Raw genomic sequence first — 19,915 nt, 5'->3', positions numbered from 1 at the left:
TGTCGAAAATTCAGTTTGCTTGCTGATAGCACCAGGACTTGAACAGGCCACCAACCAGCTCTAACGGCACCGCTTGGTCAGTGTTCCATTTCCGCGATTGGCCGGAACTGCAACCGTGTGCACACGTGATCTACATCAGACGCACGGAGATATCACGCACGGAATCTGGTACCTCTGGCGCGTACAGCACTCCAGATGAGCACTCCGGGAACAACGAACAACCTTCGTCTACCGATAGATTTCGACTGAACCGTAGCAAAGCCACGTTGAAGTATGTTAGTAGATCGGCTTCTGCAACGAAGCCCCTGCCGTGGGCTGCGCTTGTTAGGCTGCAGGGATAACAGTCGACCAGAGACAATGGTGCTTGCTCGATACCACTAGGGAGACGGTTTCGGGACGGGAGGCAGGCAATGGAGCAGGGAGGGGTCGATTGTTTACATCCGTTGCCGGGAAAACCCACCACCCTAGTGGTACAGATTTTCCAATAACTTTGCAAAAGCTTTGGGATCGGAGGTGCAGAAGCTCGAAAAGTGGAGTTTAGCTGGAGAAAATAGAGAGCAAACACGAGAGAGCATCGGTGTTGCGGAATGTGCAAGGCTGCCTTTATATGCAAGGAGTGGTCGCAATAGGGTAAGTCTGGTAATGCTCGGCGTATAAGCAGTTATTCCATAAAGCATGTAATAGAAAATGTCGCTTTGTGTGTTCCTGAGTCAATCGCCTGATTTACTTTAGCACAAACATATACTTTGACCTAAGGAAAGCACACAAACAAAGTGAGTAGTTATTCCTTGTTCTGATGCATTATCGTGTTTAGCTTTCGTATGCGTCTTTAATGCAACTTGCACGTAATTTACTCCTAGTTAACGAACCACTTACCATACTTATACTGTAACCTAAGATATTACGGCGAACAATTTCATGTATGTTGTTTCAACTTGTTGAAATACTTTATTCTCTCTTAAACAAATCTCCGCATCTGTCGCTTTTCCCACATTTCCTGCGTTACAAAGCTTCGCAAAATAATGCTAGCACCGTCCCCAGAGAGACCTCCCCCCCCCCCCCCCCCCCCTAGCCTGTTCCATGATCGCTGCCTGGTTCTGCCACGTACTAAAAACCAAAAATGAAGATGATGATAAAATAGCTATTTTGCATTTGTTTTACTAATCGTTTATACGGCCTCTCTCTGTCTCTCTCTCTCTCTCTCTCGCTCCCCTATCCTACAATGTTCGCGCCGTTCGCATGCTCGGGTTTTGCTGCGAAAGCGAAAACGGTGAGTTAAAACAGTTAGTTAAATCAAATCACAGATCCACGATCCACCCTCCCGGGCACGCCGTCGCCTTAGATAGGAGCCCAGTGTTCGGCGGACCAGATGAGCGCGTGTATGTGGTTGGAGCGGTCGCGCAGCAGCGACTCCTTGAGGCGCTTGTCCTGGCTCGTCGGCGTCGTTGCCAGCTGGCGCATCGAGGCGGTCCCGCTTGTCGTCGCGTCCGTGTAGCGCTCGATCAGCGACCGGTAGCCGCGTCCGATGGTGACGACCAGGGGTGCGGTGATACCGCCGCCCCCGGTGATGGCCGGTACCACCGGCACGATGCACCGTACGTCCTCCTCGAACGGGCGGAAGACGGTGGTGGGCCGCAGGCTGCCCCGCTCCACCACAATAATGCAGCCCCAGGCGGTGCCGATGTACAGCTCGTTGCCCAGCACGGCCAGGGCGCTGATTTGCGACTTGCCCGGGCTGAGCCGCTCGTCGATCGGCATGCTCTTGAGGCTCTCCGAGCACGGTACCAGCTTGGTGCAGTCCAGCTTGTTCTCGACGCGCTTGCTGGACGATCGCCACTGGTAGAGGATGTAGCTCGGCGCGAGATAGGAGAACACGTAGTCGTCGGCCGACGCGTACAGCAGCGCCACGCTCAATCCGCGCACCGGGACGGGCGCCGGGAAGTGCGTGAGGTGGTGCTGGCCGGACACGTGCGAGTGGCGCAGCGAGAACACGCTGATGGCGTCGTCGCGCTCCCCGCACCACAGCTCGCACTCGTCCTCCGACAGCCAGAGCGCGGTCACCGAGCACAGCCGCTCGCCGGAACCGAGCTCCGACAGCACGAAGCTGCCCTCGGCCGACACGCACGTGCTCGGGATGAGCGTCGAGTCGAGCAGGAACAGGCGCCCGTTCTCGAGCCCGGCCGCCACGCGGTGGAACTTCTTCAGGTAGACGAGCGCCACCACGGGCGACGGTGTCGACGGCTCGAGTGCGTACGAGAACTGGTGCGCGCAGTCGGCTGCGTGGAACGCGTAGATGTTACCCTCGGCGTCGCCGATCCAGACGGCCGACTCGACAGCGCACGCCGTCGTCAGCTTGATCGTCTTCAGCAGATGCGGCGTGGTGGGCTGCGACGACCCGCTCCCACCACCCTGGCTGCCTCCGTGCTGATGCTGCTGCTGGTTCTGGTTTTCGCCCGCTGCCGCAATGTTCGCGTTCGAGGCGGACCCTCCGCCGCTCGATCCCGCCGGGCCCGTCTTCACCTGCGGGCACAGGATGCGGTGGTACTGCTGCCAGCCCTTGGCCGTCCCACCGAGGATGTCGATGCGCGAGTTGGAGCACGGCAGCCACAGCTCGTACCCGGACGCCACCGTCGTCTCCTCGTCCGCGCTCGCTATCATACAGGCGATGCCATCGAGCACGCTGCCACCGTGCGACAGCGAGATCACATCCAGCAGGTGCGTGAACTCCGGCGCGGTCGCAATCGACACGATCTGGCTGGCCGACGGGCGCACCTTCGGCTGCTGGTCCCAGCACAGCACCATCAGGTCGAGGCAGTAGGACGGGAAGTGCGTCTCGCGGTGCGTCAGCACTGGCCGGCCCCCCTCGAGGATGCACTCCTTCACCGCCTCGTGCCCCTCGAACGGCTGCCGGAGTGAGATCAGCTCGTACAGGAACATGCCGAACGAGAAGCAGTCCACCTTCTCGGTGTACTCCTCCTCGCCGTTGTGCCGCATGATCTCCGGCGCCATGAAGCCCTCGGTGCCGCCGAAACCTTTCGAGCCGGACGGCAGCGTGATGCGGCTGATGCCATAGTCTGCCACCTTGATGTGCACCGCGTTGGCGGGATGGTCCGCGCTGCAAACAACCAAAGAAGCGGATAATTAACACCAGAATCCAAACAGTCAACCATTTTCGTGTTCAATATCTCGCAAACGGATGAATACTTTTTCAAAACAAAAAAAGGCTTTTCTTAAAATACAAAGCTACATCTAACAGAGACACATTTAAGATTTGTCTGCTTGACCAGTTCAAAGAACCAATTTTCATCAGATCTCTCTTTAACACCGAACAACTTCATCATTTTTGAAGATGTTTCTGATTCCCAAACGGTATTAGGATAAGTGCTTCCATAGTGGTTGTAGTTGTGGAATAAAATCCTAGCTTTATGAAGAAATAAATACAAAAGCTTTATTTATTCTCGTATGAATTGTTCTTTGATCTTCTGCGGAGTGTTCGAAAAAACACTCTTCACTCCGTAATCAATAAAAATTATTTTTGTACTAACATGCTAGATTCCATAAGAATTTATCAATTGATGTCTTGAGTTCCCTGAAAATTGCAAAATTACCTAAACAAGGCATTGGTCAAAATATGTTACCTACTTTTTTTCAGAACCATAATGATGTTTCGATCACAATTGGTTTAAATAAGTAAAATATTGTGTTCTTTACATTTATAAATTACATCATATTTTTAGATGCATGACTAAATGCACAACTATTGGTACCATTACTCCACAGATTTTTCAATCTTTTATATTTTTTGAAGAAAAACTAGTGTACTAGAAAACAAATACAAAACCACATGTTAAAAAAACAGGTTTATTATTTTACGTTGAAAATTAAACCCATAAATTGGGTTCAAAGATCGAAAGTAAGGCCAATATAATACGCCGCCGTAATATGAAGTAAGTTTTTTTTTATGAATTTTAGACCGCAAAGGTGAGACATAATTTCATTGAATTGAGTGACATAATTCACATCGCTGAATAATCATTGAAAAGAGTGCTCAGTTAATGCTGCGCAATAAGCAAGTGAGCACATTAAATGCATCAAATCAGCGATATGCTAAAAGAGAGAATGTGATTCAAAAAAAAACAAACCAAAATAAAAAGTTTAAATATTCATGATAACATCGCAACAATTGATAAAAATATTTAAAAAAAAAACATAAGTAATGTCTTAGGCATTCAAAACTTCTAGGATAGGAGCAACTAATAGATAAATAGAGTGTACAAACAAATTGTGAAATAAACATAGCAGTAAAGTGATAGCAGTTGCTTTGAGTAGAAAACAAGCAAAAGTAGATAAAATATCACATGCTTACCCGTGAGGTTCCGGGAACTCCCAGACGAGAATGTTCTCCGCCTTCAGGTCGCGGTAGATGACGCGACGTTGGTGCAGGTACTCCATCGCTTTGGCTGCCTGTAGCACGAGCGCCTGGAAGCAGTACGGCCCGATGCGGGCCCCGCTGCGCCGGTAGTGTCGCAGTACCGCATCGAGCGCCCCCTTCGGCGCCAGGTCGAGCACGAGCGCCAGGGGTTGCGTGCAGACACCGACCAGCGGCACGATGTGTGGATGGCGAAGGGTCAGCAGCACGGCCAGCTCCTGCCGGGCCGTACAGTACGCTTTGCAGGCATGCTGAAGCGGATCGCGTTCCCACTTGCCCAGCGCCGCCTTGTACGCGATGATGGCGCTCTGGCGAGCGCGTGGCCCCGGAGCGACGGGCTGCAGCATCTTCATGGCGACGTTGATCGTCGTAGCGGGCCCGGGCGAGGTGCCACCGGGGCGGGTCGGAGCGAAACGGGTCTTGCACGTCGCCTTGAACACGAACCCGAACGCACCGCGCCCGAGCAGCGGCCCACGGCTGATGTCACTCGAGCGGATCAGGTACCGCTCCGGCAGGTCCATAAAGTTCTGCAAACGAACAAAACGAGATCGATATGAAATTCATACGAATTGTCGATAAGTCTCGTTCGAGGTTGAAATTAGATATAGTTCGAGAGAAAATCTATTTTATTTCTGTAATATATAAAATTTAGCATGTACTGTTGCATGGAAGAAAGTTGTGCAATATCATGTTGCATGGAAAAATTCTATGCAACCTTGAGCCTGCTTGAAGTCGCTAACATGCCACGGATGATAAGTCCTTTCACTTTGTCCACAATTTTAAAGCAGAAAAGCCAGAACTCACTCCGTTGGACTCCACACGAAAACCGAAGGAGATATTTTTAAGACAGTTTTTTCAACAAATTTGTAAAATAGAGGCTAGCATTTTTAATCTGGAAGTGCCAGATACAAAGCTAACAGCGTCCGTCATTCATCCGAAGTCTCGGGAGTTCTCAGTATTTAGGTCGCTAAGTAAGGTCGGTACAGGACTGGCCACGCTCCTCATATGGTGACAGTGATGGGATACTTATCGCAGATTGATTTAGAGGTATCCCGGTAATGACACCTTCCATAAAAGTGAACGTATCATGTTGCTTACCACATCAGGCGTGATGCGACTGAGTTCGATTTCGCCGTGCACCGGACAGGAGACCAGCTTCCGATCGTAAGCCGCAAGGATGCACTCCTCCACCATCCACGAGTAGCTTGGGGAGCCCTCGCCCGTCAGCACCAGCGGATAGCCCTCGATGGACGTTTCGCTCGAGCTGTCCGCCGTCTCCTGGCCCACGCCCGAGTCACAGTCGGACCAGCCGAGCGAGTCCTGCGACTTGCGGCCGGCGGCCGGATTCGTATCGTGCAGAATGCCAGGTAGTTCGTTCAGTCCGCCACCGCTCGATTCGCCCCCGACCAGCGATCCGCCGGCCGGCCGTTCGCCGATGCTCAACCGATGCCGGTGGATGCCGTTCCGGTCCGTGCCTCCGTTGGCGAACGGTGCACGCTGGTTGTGCGCCGCCGAGCAGGGTTTCACCTGTGACGGGAGGTTGGGTGCGTGGCGCTCTTCGCACTCACGCAAACACCGTGGACAGGGCACGAGACGCGTCACCAGGAACCGGCCCTCGGACGTGTGTACGAACCGTGTGCCGAGCGTCGGATACCAGTCCTCCAGCAGCAGATCGATGTGGTCGACGGTGAGGGCCAACAGCTGCGTCAGGCACTGCACACTCGGCTCGAGTTCACACGCCGGAGCCCCATCAGCCCCCGGTACCGTCACCCGCAGTGTGCTACAGGGAAAATGTATCTCCAGGATGGAGCTGGTCGTCAGGTCGATGTCGCACCAGATACCGTCCTGCTTCAGCTTGAAGCGATTCATCGGATTGCGGTACGGCGAGCTCGGGCAGGTGACGGCAATCTCGCGCATCTTGAACACCACCGTCGACGGCCCGTAGTGCAACGCCAGCCCCGTCTGCCACACGGCCCAGTGCGCCGCCAACGCTGGCAGCTCCTCCGTTCCGCCAAAATCCAGCAGCTCGCGCGGAAGCGGATAGAGACCACGCACCGCCTCCACCACCTGGTCGTCGGCGAGGACGCGCGTGATGAGCCGCGACCAGAAACCGGACGGGAAGTAGGACATGAGCAGCAGCCGGGAGATCGAGCGGTCCGGATGTCGGACCGTCTGCACCTCCGGCGCCTCCATCCGCGTCGGCGACTGATCCGTTCCAGAGGCGAACTGCTGCGGTTGGTCGTACGAAGGGAGCGACGTGCTGGATGTCATCCCTAGCAACGGATTCCTCCGGGCCCGGCTGACCCAACCCTTCGAGCGGGTTGCAATCTTTAACGAACGAAATGAAAGATAGACATTTATTAATATTGACAAGCTATACCGTGTGTTGATACACCCAGCAGTATCAATGACAGCTATGGAGCAATAAATTAGCTGTAGTAGTTTGCACATTTCTCTAATCTAAACCCTCTACCAAACGGCAGAGTTGAAATGCAGCATATAGACAAATAAACTGAATATAAATCAAATGAATGTAAATACTGTCTTCAATCAATATCAGTTCGAATTAAATTGTACATAATAGAAATTTAAAAGAAATATTTACATTAGCTTCCTTAAGTGCATGCTTCACACAACTTCCTCCGAATAAATCAAATTTACTAAACTAGTCTCAAACGTTTTAAAGATTGTTTGGATTACATAATGTTTGCATTACAAAAATAGACAAATAAGAAATAAGTAATTCAATTTGAATGATAAAGTTATCAAACTTGTTCTGAATTCAAAAGAAATGCTACTTTTTATCTTGCTTTCAAAAGAAAGTTGCTAGCGTTTTTCGTTTTTGCATGAAAAGACATTAAAATTTCTCTATTTTTTTATGCAAATGTTACGTTTGTGAGCAACGTTTGTTTTAGAAGTAAACCCTTTATTAACTTGAACAGAGATCACGGATCACGGAACGATTATTGGAATAGTGTATTGAAAATGTGAAGTACAAGAAATTCGAATCAACCATCCGGATCAATTCTCTCTCAACTATCAGGATCTATTTTGTAACCTCTGAAGAACTATAAAGAAAAACAATTGAATCCTAAATTTAGTGAAATCAAATGTAAATCACACTAGCAGAATTATCATTTTTTTCATTTCATCCTAGAAGCATACATATGTTTCAATGTTCATCCAAAAAAGATCGATCTATTTCACTTTCAAACCGTACGTTTGCTTATAACTAATGAGAATACAGCAATAGCAACACATTTTCGATCAATCATCTCACGAACTCGCAGTAAAAAAAAGGATATTCTGTCGGGAACTACAACCAGTAGCAAAATAAGATTCGAGGTGCTGAAGATTTCGAACGTTCAAATGGTAAGTGATGCATTAACTACAACTTAATATGGACATGAAATAATAATTTGCTATTCCAACTGGATCTGATAAATTATGAAATGACATAAGAGTATTGAGAAGAAGCTTTAGTCACTCATTGCTTTTCGTTTTTAACACATCTATCAAAAACATTTTACTCGAAGCGATTTCGACTCACCCACACGAGGCGAATTGACATATAAGAGTGTTGTTTAATTGCTGGTTCTTTTATTCAACTATGTTTATTAAACATGAACACAATTCTAAAACCTTAAAATGTGTGGAAGGGAAATAAAGCTCCAAATAACATAAGAGAATACGTAACGTAGGGAAAGGCTATGAGCCGATTCGGATCTAGATCGCTTACCTTCACCGTGACCATCCGATCCGAGTTGCTGTCCTCCTCCGTCGGCAACAGCGAAGGTATCAGCAGGGTCCGGGCGTCCCACGAAAGCGCTACCTCAAACTTGTTCAGCAGACTGACGATGTATCTAAGGGGGGGGGGGGGGGGGAGGGTGGAAGAGAAGGTTAGTGAGATGCCAGCAATTTCTTGGTAGCTGCCTGCTACAACCTACCCGCGATGGTTGTTGCTACCGAGACAGGAACTCTTGAAAACGTGCTGCAGGTCGTCCATCTTCATGACGCCGGTGCGCGCGAACGGGTTGATCTCGCGCACCGTGACGACGTGCGCCAGCATATCGCACAGCCACTGCGGATCGAGGAAGTAGAGGTCGCGCAGGGTCGCGTCATCGTAGTGCAGCAGGACACCGTTGTCGTGCAGGAACATGGTGGCCTGGTTCAGCTCGGACCAGTCGCGGAAGCCCTTGAGGCCGCGCTGCTGCATCTCGTGCGTCACCAGCTGGCGGTAGCGCTCGGCGTCCAGCACCGGGTCGGCGCCCTGCTGGCGCTGAGCGGCCGCGATCTGCGCGACCACGTCCTCGAGCGCCAGGTAGCTGGCGGGGACGCGCTGGTACAGCAGCGGTTCCTTGCAGCCGGGCGGCCGCAGCGAGAACGCCGTGTCGTAGATGAGCCCGGCCAGCAGCTTGATGTTGTGGCCGGTGCGGCAGCTCACCTCGATCGAGTCCAGCACGCGCGGCAGCCCAATCTTCTCCGCGTCCGACACGGCGATGAACCGGTCACGGATGAGCTGCTGCAACTCCTCGGCCTTCTTCGCCGGCAGCGTTTCACCGACCGCGTCGTAGTGCGTCCCGACGATGATGACGGGCGAGTTGGGGGCACGCGCCTGGATGTTGCCGAGCCACTGGAGCACCTCGGCCAGCCCGCGCCGCCCATCGATGATGCGCCACAGCACCAGGTAGAGGCTGCGCTTGGACAGGAAGTACTGGTGCGTGGCGTAGTACTCACGCTGTCCGCCAAAGTCCCACGTGCGGAACACCACCGGACCGTGGTTGGACTGGCCGCGGACCTTCTTCTCGCACACCCAGTCGCCGATGTCTACGCCGACGGTCGACATGTTAGCACCGCGCGACGTCTTCTGGTTGATGTGCCGGTGGCCCATCCGCTTCGCCCAGTGGTCGACGGGCTTCTTGCCCCGGGCCGACCCCTCGCTGCGCAGCTGCTCCAGCAGGCTAGTCTTGCCGATGCCCTGTACGCCAACCACCATCAACTTCATGCGCGCGTACGGGCGCGCATCCTCGTACACCGACTTGAGGTACCCGACTATGTCCATCGTCTTGTACTTCTTGCTCTCGATCATGGAGCGCAGCGGATCCTGCAGCGGGCAGCCACGTGTGTTCAGGTTCCAGAGCCGCGAAAGCAGCCCCATGTGTGGCGGCAGCTCGGTCACGTCCACGTTGCCACTGACGTTCAGCACGCTCAGGTTGGTCAGCTCGTGGATGGCGGGCGGGATCTCCTTCAGGCAGTTGTTGCTGATGTCGAGCATCGATAGGTTGGGAAAGATGAGCCGTGACTTGGCCAGTCCGATCAGGCTCCACTCGGCGTCCTCCGACTCGCCGAGCGTCGTCACGTCGTCGGTCGAAAGTTGGATGCGCGTGAGCAGGTTGTTCGCCAGTACGAGCGTTCGAAGCGACTCGAGCCGTAGATGGCGCCGGTGACAGCAGACACTCTTCAGTACCGCCGTCCGCAACGAGGTAATGCTGTTCGAGCTGGTAGACGATTTCACCACCATCGTCACCTCGTTGCCACCGACATACGCCGACGGTGACGCTACGTCTCCGCTTCCGTCGATGCTACTGCCCGAACCGGTGGTAGCTGCCGATATGCTACCCTTGCCGCCGCCGCTGCTTCCACTGCTGCCGACCGCTGGCCTGCCGGACCCACCGTCCCCAGCGCCCGTGTGCTGCTTCTTCGACTCCTGCGGGTTGTAGCACATGAGGTGCGGATCGGACGCCGTCAGACGCGGCAGGCTCGGCCAGCAGCTGATGTCGTTGTGACCGAGATCGAGCTGTTTCAGCGACGCCGGGTAGCTCGTGACGTGGCCCATCGAGCGCAGGTTGTTGTAGGACATGTTGAGCCGCGTCAGGTTGACCGCCAGGCAGGGCAACGCCAGCGGGATGCTGGTGAACAAATTGTTCGCCAAGTTGAGACTGCTCAGCTGCGACAGGGCACTGTCGGCCCGTGCGTCCACCAGCCGCAGCTCCTGCTCGGTCACCTCGAGCGAGCGTGCCCAGATGTGGTGCTTAACGAGCTCGAGGCTGGTGACGTGCCGGTTGCGAGACAGCGCCTCGGTGCCATCGTCGAACGAGGCGCCGGTGTAGGGATTGAACAGGGCCGCCACCGAACCGGCCGCCACGCCGGGCACACCGTCGGGCGGGCCGGGCGAAGGCAGATCGAGTCGGGCGCAGTCGGCCCCGATCGGCACCGCTTCGGCCAGCGGCAACGAGGGTAGGTCTTTTAGAAAGTTAAACGCCACGTTCAGCTCCTTCAGCTTCGGCGCCTTCCACATCTCGAACGGCAGCTCCTGCAGCTTGTTGTTCGACACGTCCAGGATGGTGAGGCTGGGCAGGCGGAACAGCGTGGCCGGCACACACTCGAGCCGATTGTCCTGCAGGTAGAGCTCCTCCAGCACCGGACAGTGGTAGTCGGGCAGCTTGCCCGAGCCCCGCCGCCCTCGGGCACCCGCCTCCGGTGGCTCGACCAGCTCGTCCGGCAGCGGAACCCGCTCGATCTTGTTTTGGGCCGCGTTCAGATAGCGCAGGCTGCCCAGCGTGAACAGCTCCGCCGGCAGGGTCGTGAGCGTGTTGTGCGAGATGTCAATGCGCGTCAGCGCGGCCAGTGCCAGCCGGTGGCACTGCGGGTGCGCTCGCAGCTTGCGATTGCATTGCAGCACCGCCTCGCTCAGCCAGCTCATCCGGATCAGCCCGAGCCGGCAGTTGTTGCTGTGCCAGTTGATCATCGTGGCCGTGCTGGGGAACAGCGTGCTGTAGGTGCAGTTGCTGCCCAGCTTGACGAACGCGAGCGGCGACGCACTGTACTCGGCCGCCGACGGTTCCTGGCCGGCGAACGCCTTCTTGTTGATCTTGTAGTCCGGGTCGGGGTGCGCCTTGATCGACAGCAGCCGGCATATGATCGGCTCGTCGGCGTTCTGCACCGCGATGCCGAGCGCCACCGACTGATCGTCCCGCGCTCCGTGCTTCAGCAGCAGCTCCACCATCGGCAGCGACTTTTGACGGGTCGCTTCGGCGAGCGGGACGTTCGAAAAGCCGTAGATTTCGTCCGACGATCTAGAGTGTGGGAGAGAACATCAATAAACAGCAAAAGAAAATAAATGTTACTCTTTTTCATTGACTCAGTAACGTCAACATCGCTTCCAATCACAATCATATTTGTTACATGACCTGCTTTGTTGTTGAATACCCTCTGTAAAGTTGCCATAAGACCACCTCGGTTTTTACGATTTCTTACTGTCAATAATTTTATGATAAAAACCTGCCAAATTTGCCTAAACAAATACGGAAATTGATAGTACACATAGTCTACCGAAAATAATAAGATAGAGCGTTGAAAGTCCATTTAATGATTGCCATGTTGCTATAAGACCACTAAAATACAATCGGGTTTTAAAGGCTTCATCCCTAACTAACGTGAAAGTATAATACATTTAAGAGTTTGATAAATGTAGATACACTTTTAAATCATTTAAATGATCTGAATAGTTCGATTTGGTATACACTTATTGGAGTTAACTAGCAAAGATTGTCCAACGTGTCGGTATTGGCCGCACTAGCTCGAATAGGATTGCGTACCATTTATTTTTGAATAAATACAGATAATCAAATATCCCCAATGAAATGCCTTTCCAATCCAAAAAAAATCTCCTTTTTTCTTCAACTATTGAATGGTTGGTTGCCATGGTATTAACAAGCAGATGGATCATAAATGTTCCTTTCGAAATTTCCAAATTGATGACAGCAAACGCACGTTTAGCACATCAATATAATCTCTGGTAGTCATCTCAAATATCATAAAGGCCAGCTTTAGAATAAAAAAATAACAACAGCAACATCGATTACTGGAGACATGAACAAAGCATCCTCATCAGGAGTAATATGCACTGGGATATATGGGGCAGAATACACCGCGACATCCAAGCGATCGATTTTTCCCTCATGACGCCTCTAACAAAAGCAGAGGCAACTAGCTATAATAAAACATAAAAAACGATACTTAGACAACTACCCGGTAGAGAACCAGCAATTCTTAAACTTCCAATTAAGCTAAGAGCTAGGAAATCAGCTAGAAAGTCTACCTTAGCGGGACCTTATTTGTTAGAACGCTCGCCAACACATGTTGACAACGTAGTGCAAAGCAAAACAAACCTTTATCCAGATTTAACTACTCTTAACTAGAACACTTATGATTAAAAAATAGTAGTACTACGTAAGAGAAAAGAGAAAAGCTTTTTGTTGTCATACTGCCAGAAGAGTTTACGAAATATTTGAAGCATTGATCATGTCAAATTGTGATGAATACATGAAGGGATCTGGTTGCGTTTCTCAGCGTCACATATGACATGTTCAATAGGAATCTGTTAACTCAAAGGCTAAACTTGCGATGAACGAAGACTCACTTGGGATCGTTTTGGTCCTCCACGGCGCGCGCTATCACGTTCGGGTCGGCCCCGTTTTCTAGCAGTATCGTAACGACGTCTAGAAAGCCACCGCGCACCGCCGCCAGCAGTGCAGTTTCCCGAGCCGCCCCACACAGTATGTCCAGATCGAGGGGGCAGCGCATCTCGCAGTCATCACCCTCGGCGTCCATCGACGGGTCGGAGCGACCGCTGAGACTTAGCCGAGACATAATCGACTGGATGCCGAAAGAAATCTTCCGACTGGTGGGACTGAGCGGATTGGTGGTGGTATTGCTGCTGGCGTTTTCCGATGATTCTCCGTCTAACGGCGCTGCACCGGGCAGGCCAGCTGCGGAGGAGGAACTGGTCGGGCCCGAACGGCGGACACACTTCACGCGCCACGAGAGCAGCGTTTGCACGAGCTGCGGGTTGCCGAGCAGGCAGCCGACGTACAGTGCCGTCTGGCCGGCCACATCCTGCGCGTTCGGGTCGAACGCGAGCCGCCACTCGAGCTCCCCGTTCGGGCTACGGTACGTGCTGAGCAGCTCCTCGGCGTACGGGTGCCGTATCAGCATCTCCACCACCGTACTGTGGCCGTTGATGCACGCGGCGTGGAACGGCAACCAGCGCTCGACCGTCACCTGCTGCACCAGCTGCGGAAAGCGCTCGAGCAGCATTGCGGCCACCTTGGCGTGTCCATTGTGGACCGCCGTGTACAGCGGTGAGTATCTCGTGACGGCGTGGGCCCGCCCGTCCGCTCCGGCCGAAAGCAGCATCTGCACGATTCGCTCCGAACCGGCCTGTGCCGCGCTGGAAAGCGAAAGAGGAATGAACAATTAAACGGAACTGTCAAAGTGTTGAATTTGACTAGAGACTCACATAAAGAGAAGCGTGTTTGCCCCGCCCGGTGCCATGTTGACGATGATCTCCCGCTCGGCACCGATGCCCTCCAGAAGCAGCTGCACAGCACCCTCATCTGTCGCCGTGACCGCTTCACGTAGCGCCCTGTGCTTCTGGGTACGAATCTGTTCGCGGGTGTCTGCACGAAGAGAAAAGAGAAAAGAACAACAATGAGGTCGGTTATATTTTACATCAAAATTATTTCAACTTAGGATACATTTAGTTTGTCAAGTATATTGAATCAACGAGTCCTTGATCTTCTACAACGCAGTTTTTGTTTCTTCTACTAAATTTCGCATATTCTACGCAAAGCCTCATAGCTAATTCGAACCTGGGAAGCTGTTATTTATTTCAAAACTAGCTCCTCTTTTTCAATCAACTAGGTATCCTGGTTAGATGGACCCATATTGAGGGAACAGAATTTTTCAGCGTATATGGTACAGCGATCAGTCTTTCAATCTGTTGTTCTAAGTTCAATCCCCATTTGATATAACGCAGAGGTCGGCTTTCCGACCAGTAAACAATTTTTAACGCTTTATAACAAAAACCAATTTCAATTTTAATCGGATTCGTTCACGATGTCAGGTTTGTTTTTCCCCAAAAATGAAAATTAAAACTGTTGAACGAGGTGTCCCAGGTGCATTCTTCCTTTACTTTTTGATAGACTTTTTCTATCGTTTTTATAGACCTTTTCTATCTTATATATATTTTTTTTTTATATTTTTGCTCATGCTAAAATTTCCTGAGTCATCGTTAATTCCAAGTACAATCAAAGAAATTAATGAACAATACAACGAACCAAAATTTATTTCTCAAAAAAGATCAAAACTCAAGGAAAAGAAGTATGAAAATGTATAAAAAATGTAATGATGAAATTTGTTATATTCTTTCTTACACCACTTTTTAATGTAACTTTACTATTTACAACTCTATTCAAAAGGGTTTAGTAATGCTTTGGAAACATCAAATCATCATTAAAGGTATCCAACCCGCGCTTTCGGTATCTTTTTGATCATCTGGCCCTTTTTGCAGCTCCGTCGAATAACATTCTGCAAATTAGTGTTGTGCGTTCGTCCATATATAACGAAGAGATTATACATCGATCTTTTTTACAGTACGATAATCAAGTTGTCTGACATAACATCGAACTAAAGTTATAGATTGAAAACGGGTTATGAATATGTATTACTTTTAAAAGGGTGTGTTGAACCCGTTTATGAAAGAAAAACCGAACACCGTGCGAGCAAAATAGATCTTCCGGTTCGCCACAAAGCAACCAAAGTAATGAAATCGATGGCGTCGTTATTAATTTGTCGTACATCAGATCGAATCTGTTCTTTGTTCAGTTTAACCTTTTTGTGGTTTCGCCTGCTGCGGTTGATTGAGTGGCATCGCAGTCGCTTCGAATTAACACTGACGTACATATACTTATGATAGCATCATCGGAGCAGGTATTTATCACTCATTTTAGAACATAAGTTCTGGAGCAATTAGAGCGCAAATTTTCCAAATTTTAGTACCACCCCTTCTTCCTTCCTCATTCGTAGCCGTCAAAAAGTGTGAATTGCAGAGCTTTGGAATAAAAATTATGTGCGTCGAGAAATGCCTCATGCTTCTACGCAATTGTAAGGCAAAAATATCCTGCAGCCTTAATTTCAGTAAGAAAAAATGGTTAAAACTACACCCTCCGGAACGACTAGTGTTGATGAATCAAATCAGTTTTCTCCCCCGCCGGATTTCACCCAACTTGATTGATTCACTCCCGATGCAATACAGAAGAAAAACAAACGAGCTAACAGCAGCGAAGTTTTTTAATTAACGCTTGAACATTTATCGTGATTCATTCACATCTTCACGTGTGCGTCGCGTGGTTTTCTTTGCGATCGTTACGGATCGGTGCGTTCACGTGCAGCCAGCGATTGCCCGCGGAGGTAGCCTTCGAAAAGAAGCGAAAATATGACAGCAAAAGGAAAGTGAGAGCGACCAGATGCGGACCATGATTTCTACGTTGGCTCTCTAGCAGCCCAATCTGGCTGAATTAATGCCGTTTCGGTGTGCAACGGACAATGATGGTTGGCACGGGGGTGTACCGGGTGGTGGGTATAATGTAATTGGGCTTTAAAATTCAACACCGCAACACACCCAGACCGTGCCCATTGAATTTAAATTCAGATATATGCAAAACCCCCCCGGACGCAAGCAGCACACCCAACACGTAAGGGGCTAACATCCAAACCCTACGTAAACGGCATGGACACACGAAGAAATAAAAGCGCCTAACCCGCGCATTGCGCTTTTCGCAACACAACGGGGTGCACAACATATGGGCTTGCCTGTTGATTGACATCGATTTGACGTTGCTTTGGTGATATTACAAGCCAAAAAAAGGGCCAACCCAACGTACCATGATGACGTACACCTTCTTCTAGTGGGAATTCAAATGATTGATCAGTATTAGTACATTTACAAAAAAAATGTGTCCGGTCTGGTAAATTGATTGGTCTGGTTGTTCTAGTGTTAACAAGATCTTCTATGTGTAAGTAACGAATGTGTTGATAACACAGTTGCACTGACATTGCCGAAAACATTAATTTTGCCCTGTTTGATGCAGTCATTTTTATCATAATTGATTTAGATCGATTAAACATTTCCCTTCACCAATCAATGGTAAACATAGGTTTTATGCGTTTGACGTTTACGACTGTCTGTATTTGTCCATTACCGCAGTTTCAGTTCGGCAGTGAATCAGAGCGGAGGTTAGCAGTGCAGTTCCTGAAAGGGTTAGCGGAAAAGTAAGGTTACGGCACGACCGCGTGGTCACGCCGAGCTGGAGCTCAGGTCAGAAAAATCCTAGCTGCCGCACATCTCGTTCTGTTTGAGTCAATCAAGCGGACCACGAGTTCTTGTGTCCTGACAACGGAAGGAATTATCCCTCCCGTGGCCGGCGGGTGGACATATGGCTATTATTAGCCGGTCCTAAAGGACGAGCCCCTTCATAGGAGTTCGGACAGAGTCGGTACGCCTCTGATTACGAGTAAGGGAACAAACGTTCGACTTAGCGTAGGAGGATATACCCCGACTCGCATAGCGAAAGAAGAAGAAGAAGAAGTCCATTACCGAACCAATAGGACTTGTGCCATCATACATAGTGGTGTCTGAAGATGGAACAAAGTACATCCTGTATTTCTCCATCGCCTACATTACTTGATCGCATTAAGAATATGATTATTGCTTGCACTTTAATCAGCACAACACACTGCACTGTAGTACACAAAGGGTCAATGGTTACAGACTGATAAACATAAAAGAAGGTTATTACCATTGCGGAAACGATTGCGGTGGTGGTGGTTTTCGTTTTATTACCTGGTATTTTCCACGGTTCGATCACCTCGTCGACGAAGTAGTCGCATGCATCGAACGCCCGCTCGGCGCCGGTTTTCGGAACCTCGCGGAACTTCCAGGACATGGTGCTATGCGGCCGGGCGGACGGACTACTGACCGGAGAAAAACACTTAGAACACGCGCACTCAACGCACCGAGACACAAGATGTTAGAAGGAAACCTTGGTAAGAATGTATCCACCAGAGGGAGGGAAACGACGAGAGTGATGTACCAACTACGAGGCAAAGCGTTGGCCGGGTCACTACAGTGAACAACGGTTGGCACCCCGTTTCTACTGCACAATCCGCCAGCCGGGCACGACTGTAGTCCGGCGACACATAAGGAACTGAGAGAAGAAAACAAAGATAGATCCACAACGACGATCGACTGCAACGTCCGCAACCGTTAACCACGCACCGTTGCGCTTCAGTCACTGGCTTTAGGCAGACACACCCGGTCCAGCCCTTTCCGAACGGTTTACTGACGCTACAAACACCCGTCGCCGTGCCGTGACGCGGACGCAAACCGTACCCGACCGTGGAACAATCCGTCGCCTGACGTATGATCCAGATAAGAGCGCACGAAGACGCTAATTATGACGTGCTCGTTTGTCGACGGCGAAACATGGCCACGGTGGTCCGGGGCAAGCCGAAGGATGTCACACCGCAGACTGGGACTGGGAAAAGGGCCCCGGTTGCGCACCGTTCTGTCCCGAGTCGAGATGCACGCGATTCGCAACAATGCCGACCGATCGTTTCCAAGCGCACCGAAAGGGGGTCTTTTTTCCGAAAACCGCAGACGAACCGACGAGGGGAATCGCAGAAAAATCGATACACAATCCTACGTCTACCCACCTACCCGGTTGCTCCCATACACGGTATCTCTCCCTCTCTTTCTCTCTGTTTCCCCACTATAAAGGCCCTCGAACACGTGCACGCGAGTCGGCTCCACATCCGGGCGCGGAGAAACTGTAAGCTTCCGCGTGTCTAGGGGAGTTTGTTTTCTGTCCCCCCAACCGGGCCCCGTTCGGCTACTGTTAACCGCGACTGAGCAATGTACAACGAGAACATCCGGCATGGGGAAAAAAAACTCAAAGCCTCCGAACGGCAGGACATGCCCACTGCCACGCAATCGCACACACATCCGCCGGGTGTACTCCCTCACTCCTTCGCTAAAAATAAAACTGTACAGCGCCGAAGCAATGGAGGCAATGGTAACGAGGCTACACATACACGTCGTGTGCTGAATGCGCATCGCTTGGAGTGCGAGTCCTTTCCGAGGAGGTGCTCTCTTTATTTTTTCCCGGAAGGGAAACAAAAATCACCCGGAATCAAATTATAATCCTCTGCTAGGAGAGAAGAATATCGCAAAGGTTGCCAGAAAAAGTGTCCTTATCTCGAAGCACATTATGTTACATGTTTGACGATGCCGCAAACCCCCTTTACAATGTTTTAAATTTGTCCTGTGAATTTCATTTGTCAACTGAGTTTGTAAACTGTTTTTCAAATCAACTTATACACTACCTATGAGATTAACATTATTTAACCAATCAAGTTGAATGTGAAAGATTTGTAATACATATTCGCTTTTTTTTAAATGATATTGGCCCGTAACCGAAATATTTTACAAATACCAGTCAATATCTAGAATTTACACATGAACACGGAACGACAAAACTATTCCTAACCAAATGCTTTGTTATCCATATCCCTTTTTATCAACATTTCTCTCGATAGTTGAGAAAGAAAATGTGTTGAAATGAAATGAAATACAAAACATCCAAGTGTTAACATATGACAGAACACAGAATGTTCATACAATCCTACCGGGTTTTTTTAAAATAAAATTAATAATAAAAATAATTGAAGATTAGTAAAAAAAGTTTGGCCGAATGATTCGAGCACAATCGTGTGAACAAACTGAGTACTTATTTTAATAAGCTGATAACGAATGATTGATTGTTGATTTGTTATAAGGGCATGTTTTAGTTCCTAAACATGCTAGCAAAGCACGAAATTGGCATGTTGATTGCGTTTGTACCGTTTAACGAGACAAGTCCTTAGATGATGATGTTTCACATTTCTATCAATTTACGTTGTGTGAAGCATTTGTGCAATGTCTGATAAAGAAGGTTGATAGCTTATAGTAGAATGTGCTAGAACGTGAAAAAGAGGCAATGAACTAAAACAAACCACTGATCTATTTATCACCTCATTCCCATGACAGAAATGTTCTCTGTTGCTTATCTTATCGTACGACGCAGCGCGCGCGTCGTGGTTTAATTTGAGATAACTTTGCAAACAATGGCAAGAAGCTGCAATTTATTCAACCTACTTTATATGCGACGTTCGACCTCGCGACGAAGGGGACGCGGACGGTACTAATTAACTGGGAACAGAGAAACTTACCGGCCGCCTCCTTGAGCAGTTCGACGCAAGCCTCGTGCCCGCTGCGTTCTGCCAAATCGAGCGCCGTCAGTCCGTTGCGATCCTTCGCAATGAAGGAGGCGCCCGCGTCCAGCAGCACCTTGATGTTGCTCACATGACCATGCTCGGCACTGAGATGGAGGGCAGTCTGGAAGGAAACGAGACTCTTAGCGTTGACGAACACCGGGCCAAAACACACGAACCACGTGCCGGATATTACCTTATTGTCACACCTAGCACCGCTTGTCACGTTAGCGTTGGCACCGGCATTGATGAGCATTGGCAGGCAGCGTGAGTCGGCCGTTACGGCGGCGGCATGGATCGGCGCCCGGCCCCACGCGTCGAGGCAGTCGATCA

General features: G+C 50.2%; 1 protein-coding gene across 1 annotated transcript; it reads right to left on the bottom strand.

Moving 5' to 3' along the window:
- Positions 1-1,092: 1,092 nt before the first annotated feature.
- On the bottom strand, positions 1,093-19,905 carry LOC131291299 (leucine-rich repeat serine/threonine-protein kinase 1). Its single transcript, XM_058320496.1, has 16 exons — positions 19,779-19,905; positions 19,541-19,706; positions 13,731-13,890; positions 13,231-13,661; positions 12,852-13,167; positions 10,920-11,505; positions 10,575-10,871; positions 10,099-10,505; positions 8,377-9,927; positions 8,110-8,292; positions 7,064-7,094; positions 5,919-6,616; positions 5,528-5,867; positions 4,367-4,956; positions 2,486-3,115; positions 1,093-2,398 (listed from the first exon to the last, which is right to left on the bottom strand). Exons 1-16 carry the CDS (start codon positions 19,836-19,838, stop codon positions 1,339-1,341), a joined length of 7,506 nt encoding a protein of 2,501 aa, XP_058176479.1. The 5' UTR covers positions 19,839-19,905; the 3' UTR covers positions 1,093-1,338.
- Between the last annotated feature and the right edge of the window lie 10 nt (positions 19,906-19,915).

The sequence above is a fragment of the Anopheles ziemanni genome, chromosome X, assembly GCF_943734765.1.
Source record: "Anopheles ziemanni chromosome X, idAnoZiCoDA_A2_x.2, whole genome shotgun sequence".
Taxonomy (NCBI): Eukaryota; Metazoa; Arthropoda; class Insecta; order Diptera; family Culicidae; genus Anopheles; species Anopheles ziemanni.
This window is presented reverse-complemented; position numbering and strand designations above follow the sequence as displayed.